This window comes from Vanacampus margaritifer, chromosome 5 (assembly GCF_051991255.1).
Source record: "Vanacampus margaritifer isolate UIUO_Vmar chromosome 5, RoL_Vmar_1.0, whole genome shotgun sequence".
NCBI classification, from domain to species: Eukaryota; Metazoa; Chordata; class Actinopteri; order Syngnathiformes; family Syngnathidae; genus Vanacampus; species Vanacampus margaritifer.
This window is the reverse complement of record NC_135436.1, coordinates 9,647,205-9,653,303: the sequence shown is the minus strand read 5'-3', so window position 1 is coordinate 9,653,303 and position 6,099 is coordinate 9,647,205. Positions and strand designations below refer to the sequence as shown.

The 6,099-nt window shown below is 39.5% G+C and overlaps 1 protein-coding gene across 1 annotated transcript; it reads left to right on the top strand.

The window, feature by feature from the left end:
* The first annotated feature begins 978 nt into the window (after positions 1–978).
* On the top strand, positions 979–4,811 carry LOC144052459 (chitotriosidase-1-like). The gene is made up of 12 exons (XM_077566534.1): positions 979–999; positions 1,536–1,580; positions 1,680–1,711; positions 1,797–1,823; positions 1,908–2,109; positions 2,204–2,263; positions 3,086–3,233; positions 3,322–3,419; positions 3,494–3,581; positions 3,696–3,818; positions 3,891–3,956; positions 4,042–4,811. The coding sequence occupies exons 3-12, from the start codon at positions 1,687–1,689 to the stop codon at positions 4,168–4,170; spliced, it is 966 nt and encodes a 321-aa protein (XP_077422660.1). The 5' UTR covers positions 979–999; positions 1,536–1,580; positions 1,680–1,686; the 3' UTR covers positions 4,171–4,811.
* The last annotated feature ends 1,288 nt before the right edge of the window (positions 4,812–6,099 follow it).

The following is a 6,099-nucleotide window of genomic DNA, read 5'->3' as shown; positions in this document are numbered from 1 at the left end:
AATAATAATAATAATAATAATAACTATTCTACAGCCCATCACTGCTTTCCAAATACCACCCCGGTGCTCCCGGTGTAATTTAATATTTAGGTATGTTCGATACCACTTTTTTTCAGACCAATACGATACTGTAGTCACCAATACTGATACCAATTGCGAATACAAGAAAGGCTAATATATTCCAATGTAATATTTTTCCTAAAAATAATTGAAATTATGGAAATTTTCTATTCCTTTAATTTCTTGTTCCTGATGTAAAACAGTTAAAAGAGGGCCGCTGATACTGGTATCGGCCACCATCACAACTACCAATACCTTAAAATAAGCCTGGTACCGATACATGGTATTAATACTCACCCATCCCTTTTAATAATAACATTTAAAAATATATATCTAGTAGGCAAGTCTGTGGGTGCAAACACGCAGGTGTTTACTGTACGTTTTGCTCAAAAGAATAAATTGTTGTCTGCACTTGCGTCTTTAATAAAGCTAACATGGTAACATGTTTCTGGAAGGTGGGAGTTTGCTGGCGTACCCGGATAAAAAAACACGCAAGAATGAGGTCATGTGCCTGTGTGGCTTTTCTGCAGGTACCCAAGCAAAGAAAATAGGTCACGAGTGCAAGGCGGACATGCGAGGTGTTGCCGCGGAGAGCTGCCAAGTGCGTGAACCCAATTGGTTCCTTCATGACAAAATGTGGCCCAACTTCAATCAAGTTCAATCTGGCATCTGTTTTCGTGTGTAGCACCAGGAAGTACTGTTGTTTGATTGTTTTTTTGCTGGTGTTGCTTCAGCAAAGGTCAAAGTTGTTTTTTTGTCTTTGTTTTCTCTCAAATTATCTGTAACAAGCGACTCATAATTGCCCTAATGAAACAATTAGAATTATTTTATCCAACTTAACGGTGGTCGGCCCCGCCCAGTCAGCAGATAAATATGCCAGCATGTTCAGGGCAAGCATCACTTCTCTACTGAGGGGCACTTGCAGCTTCCTTCAAGCTGGTAAGTAGACATACACACATCATCGCTTGACCTGTTGAACGTTTTGCATTTCAACATCTGTGCACAATCCCAGAATTTCTTCAAAATACATCAATAATCGTTCAATATGCATTTTCTTGGAAACGGGGGTTGTCTCCCCAAAAAATAATGTCCCCCAAAAATATATTGTGAACAAATGTGCAAACAAGTGAATCAGCAGGTGCCGAAAACCGCATATGTGCCGTACAATATGTGGGGGGGGGGGGGGGGGGGGGTCCACTGTAGAAGAGGATGCATCTTTATATAATTGCCACCACTGAATTTCCCGTTAATAAAACAACAACAAAAAACAATTAGGGGCCCAGTCAGTTTGTGGGCGCGGGCCACAAATGAGCGCCTCCACCTCTTGCAGGCTTTTTTGTGAAAGGCCAGCGTCGACATTTTGCCAAGTCAAAAACTAGCAGGAGGACATTTCAGGTCAAAACGCAGAAAAGATTTCCAAAACGACAATTTTAAATTCATGTTGTCATCAAATTGCCTGTTTGTGTGCTTTTCAGTCAATCAGATTGTTTGGGAAATCTTCAAGTGCCATCCCGTTAAAAGTAAGGTTTATTTTCACTTCTATTTGACCTCAACTCACAAAAGTTCATCCTTGTTTGGCAGCTTGGACTGACCACTTTTTGTTTTGCGCGTCTTTCCAGCAACAAGATGTACAAGTTGATTCTTCTGGCAGGTAAGACGCACCAGTGAAAGCAAACTTTCCAAAGCTTCCAAGCAGCTTTTGAAAATGTTGACAAAATCTGTCGATTGGTTTGAAGGTCTGTGCGCCATCATCGCTCAGTTGGGTAAGTTTGCGTCTTGCGCTGATTGGTGGACAGCAGCAAATGTGCTGTCGTTATAACAAACTGCTGGCGATTTTCACATATCAGATGCGGCACCAAGAAATCTGGTGTGCACCTATCAGAAGACCTCTAGTTCAATAACAGCAAACCTCTTCGACATTGTGGAGCACATCGATCCGGACCTGTGCACTCATGTCGTCTTCAGCTCTGTCAAACCCAACCCGCTAATGGTCATCCCAAGCCAGAGTGACAGCAACGAATTTCAAATATTCAACAGCCTCAAGATCAGGTCAGACTTTGAGCACTTTGAGCTTTGTTGTTGGATACCTTGAAGGCCAAGGAATGATGACAATGACAAGGAAACTTTTTTTCTGTTCCAACAGCAACCCGAACCTTAAAACCCTTTTGGAAGTCGATCTGACTGGCTTGAATACCAACAACATGTAAGTCACAAAAGGCATGGAGCAGTTTGAGAACTTGTTGTATTTCTCTCCCTGTATGGGAAGCCTTCCGTCACGCTGCAACGTCAGCCTGACCACTTTCATCAAATATAAGTGGGCCATTTTTTGCTTTGACTTGCCGGTGCAAACTCGAGGTAGGAGCACAGCAGTTTGGCAACTATTGGGCATCAAAAAGGAGGCTTCAAGGGTTTTTTAGACACTCCCATCTACTAATCCAATGACATAACATGACACATTTTGAATTTCAAACAACCAGATGACTGACTTAAGAAAGTCGGCTTAGCTTCATGCAGACAAAAAAAAGAAGGCAAAACACCATTGACATGCTAAAAGTTAGCATTGACAGACAGTTTTTGAAGCAATGGATATTTGATATTTTTGGATATATGACATTACAGTAGAAGAAGAAGTCCAATTATTCTTTGTTTGTGTTTGCATGACTGTATGATACTGCCCCCCAGTGGGCAGGACACAGCAAAAGGATCAGCACAATGAACTGGACTGCAGCACTAAATCATAGCACAAAAACTGTTTCATACTTTACATTCTGTTCAATTACATCATACTCAATATTATACCGCACTAGTTTTCCTGATTAAAAATCACAAATACACAATGTTTTGATTTTGGGTCGGCTGGAACGAATTAATGGCACTTTGATTCATATCAATGGGGGGAAAGATGATTTGCCATACAAGCGTTTTTAGATACAAGTCACAAAACAACATTAGGAAAAAGTCACAATTGGAAGCAAACAACACTTTTTGTTCTTCAAGACAACTTTCCTTTCTTCCCGTTTACCAGATTCGCACCAGCAAACAGGGCCATTTTTATCCAGTCTGTAATTGACATCCTGATCATTGAGCCTTTCGACGGCGTCAACATCGTGTGGGTGTTAAAAGTTGGTGTCAATCTACCAAGTGACAAGCAAAGGTTCACACTTCTCATGAAGGTCTGACCTTGAAATTATCCTCCTCTAAATGGGCAGCAAATTTGTTGCGTGTTTGGCAAAGACTTGACGATGTGGTTCTGCTCAACAGGAATTGAAAGCCGCGCTGGGTAGGGACCTGCTCACCGCAAGCGTCTCAGCTGTGCAACTCGAAATCAACCAAAGTTATGAAGTCCTATTACTTGCCAGGTAAACACAAAAATCAGTTGACAGCTAAGCTGCATTTATAACAAGACTGGCAAAAACTCGTGTGTGTATTTTAGGATTGTCGACTTCTTCAATGTGATAACCTTCGACCGTGATAGAACTCCTGTTCCACCTGTCAGTGGCCCAGCTCCATTCCCCAATGCAGTAAGTAGGCAGAATTGGATCGATGCTAAAAAATACAAGTGGGTTGTAGTTTGGACAACCTTGGCCGAAGCATTCTGTCCTCCTGTCCATCAACATTTTTTTGGTGTACTTTAGCAATCTTCAATGCAGTACTGGTTCAGCCAGGGTGCACCAAAAGAAAAGCTCAACATGGGAATCGCTTCGTATGGTTTGGACACAAACCCCTCCGCTAATCCGAGTATCAAGGCCAAATACGAGGTAAGATGTGAAACTGTGGATCATTCCGAGCAATGAGAAGACATGATGTGAAAATCTGAACGGGACTTCCAGGAGTGCAGTCAGAGTCCACCTCCAACGACAATTAGCGTCGACAGTGATGCGACCATTCAGGCCAAGGTAACCCTAACCCTAATCACATTTCAAGCGGATACTTTTGTTCCTCATTCCGCCGTTAATGCTTCCCCCCCTGCTGCCCATCCAGGTCAAGTACATCGTAAATGCTAACTTTGGAGGAGCCTTTGTCCAGTCTCTGGACCTGGATGACTTCAATGGAATCTTCTGCGGTCAAGGTCAATATCCTGTCATCCGCCAGATCAGGAACATAATCTAAGAGAAAGCGTCGCTCGCTTCCCACAAGGTCTGCGGTGAAGGGAACTATCCTGTCAAATCACAAATCACGTCACATCCTACCTGTGGCATTTGGGTTGAGGGCTGATCTAATGCACCACTCGCTTATTGCAATTTGACAAAACCTCACAAAAGCAGCCATTTGGCACAATAGCAAGAAACATACAGAAGGTCGATCACTCTTCACCTTCCTCCAGACAAAAACAATTTGCTTACCTACACGATCATTTTTGCAGCACTTCACACGCAAAATTCAACCAATAACATGCCAAAAACATGCAAACTTTCAAACCAAGAACTCGTACTCACCAGATTATTTGTAGTCGACAAAATCCTGGTACACAAAACGATTGTGTTCCACCACTATCTGGCATGATTACAAATGTGAACACAAACTCTGTTGTATTTAAATATTTTTTTTCTTTGGGACATTCGGACACGCCAACAAAATGGCTTCACACCCTTAGTAGTGTGTGCATTGGGACATTTCATTTTGTGCAATTTAACCAAATGCTTAACATTTGCTTTGATATTTTTCCATTTTGTAATGATGACATGATGCGCTTGATGCAGTAGACAACAAGCGTCAGTCTACATTTATTGGCCATTAACGCTTTATCAGCTGATTGTGTGAAATAAAATTCAATAAAATGTGTCAAGACACAACAAATTCCTTTTTGATTGTTTCTTCAAGTGTCTCCAAGTAATGCTGTATGTTAAATTTGTCTCTTCAAAATAGCCATTGTACCAAACATAACAACATAAACAAATACATCTATTTTTTATTTCATTTTTTTATTTTATTTTTTTTCTACTGAGAGCTCAGTATTGTTCATTCGATTTGACATGTCATCATTGCTCTCCTTTTTTATTAAAAAATGCATATATATATATATATATATATATATATATATATATATATTGATTTTTTTTGTATATGGGTGAGTAGGTGTATGTGCGTGTGTGTGTGCGTGCGTGCGAGCGTGTGTGTATTCATCAGTTCACCTAAAACCTATTAAAAAAAATCCCATACTAATAATATAATATAATAATAAATTGCCAAATGCAGAAACATCAATGTAAGTTATCACGATGTGGTGGCTCTCGCTAACAGGCAGAATTAAGTAACCAGAATTAGGTTAAAAAATTCTATATACGTAGACCATGTTTCTATAAATTTTGATATTTGGTTTTTATTTGAGGCAGATATTTTTTCCATTAAAATGTGATTTATGAGGAGGTTAGACCATTGGTCGATATTCAGAGTTTGTTTATTTTTCCAGTTAACAAGAATTGTTTTTTTTGTGATAGTAAGGGCTACAAGTGTAGATTGAAATTGTTTATGTGGTAAGTCAGTTGTTGTTAGGTCACCTAGCAAACACAAGTTTGGAGATAAAGGTATCCTACAGTCCAAAATAGCGGAAAGTTTTTCTAAGACTTTAGTCCAGAAATACATAACCGGAGTACATAACCATAAAGCATGAACATAAGTGTCTGTAGTGTTTTGTAAGCATTGGAGACAAATGTCGGAGTCTGAGAGTCCCATTTTCTTCATCATATATTGAGTAATGTATGTTCTGTGAATAATTTTATATTGGATAAGTTGTAAATTTGTGTGTTTTGTCATTTTAAATGCGTTTTCACAAACTTGAATCCAAAAGTCAGATTCCGGTGCTATAGACAAGTCTGTCTCCCATTTCGAGATGGGTAAAGACATTTTATCAGTATATGAAAGTAACTTATACATTTTTGAAAGTTTTTTTGTTGTTGTCGGAGAAAGCTTGTTAATATCTTTAGCTAAAACAGGCGGTTGGAGCGTACCCCGAAGTGTTGGAATTTTTAACTTGTAGATAATATAAAAAAATTCCGTTTTTTATATTGTATTTTTGGAGCAAGGATGTATATGATATAA

Coding starts and splice junctions, on each gene's coding strand:
- LOC144052459 (XM_077566534.1), top strand. CDS start 1,687: ATGTACAAGTTGATTCTTCTGGCAG. Junction 1,824..1,907: donor CGCCATCATCGCTCAGTTGG/GTAAGTTTGCGT, acceptor TTCACATATCAG/ATGCGGCACCAAGAAATCTG. Junction 3,234..3,321: donor GGTTCACACTTCTCATGAAG/GTCTGACCTTGA, acceptor TCTGCTCAACAG/GAATTGAAAGCCGCGCTGGG.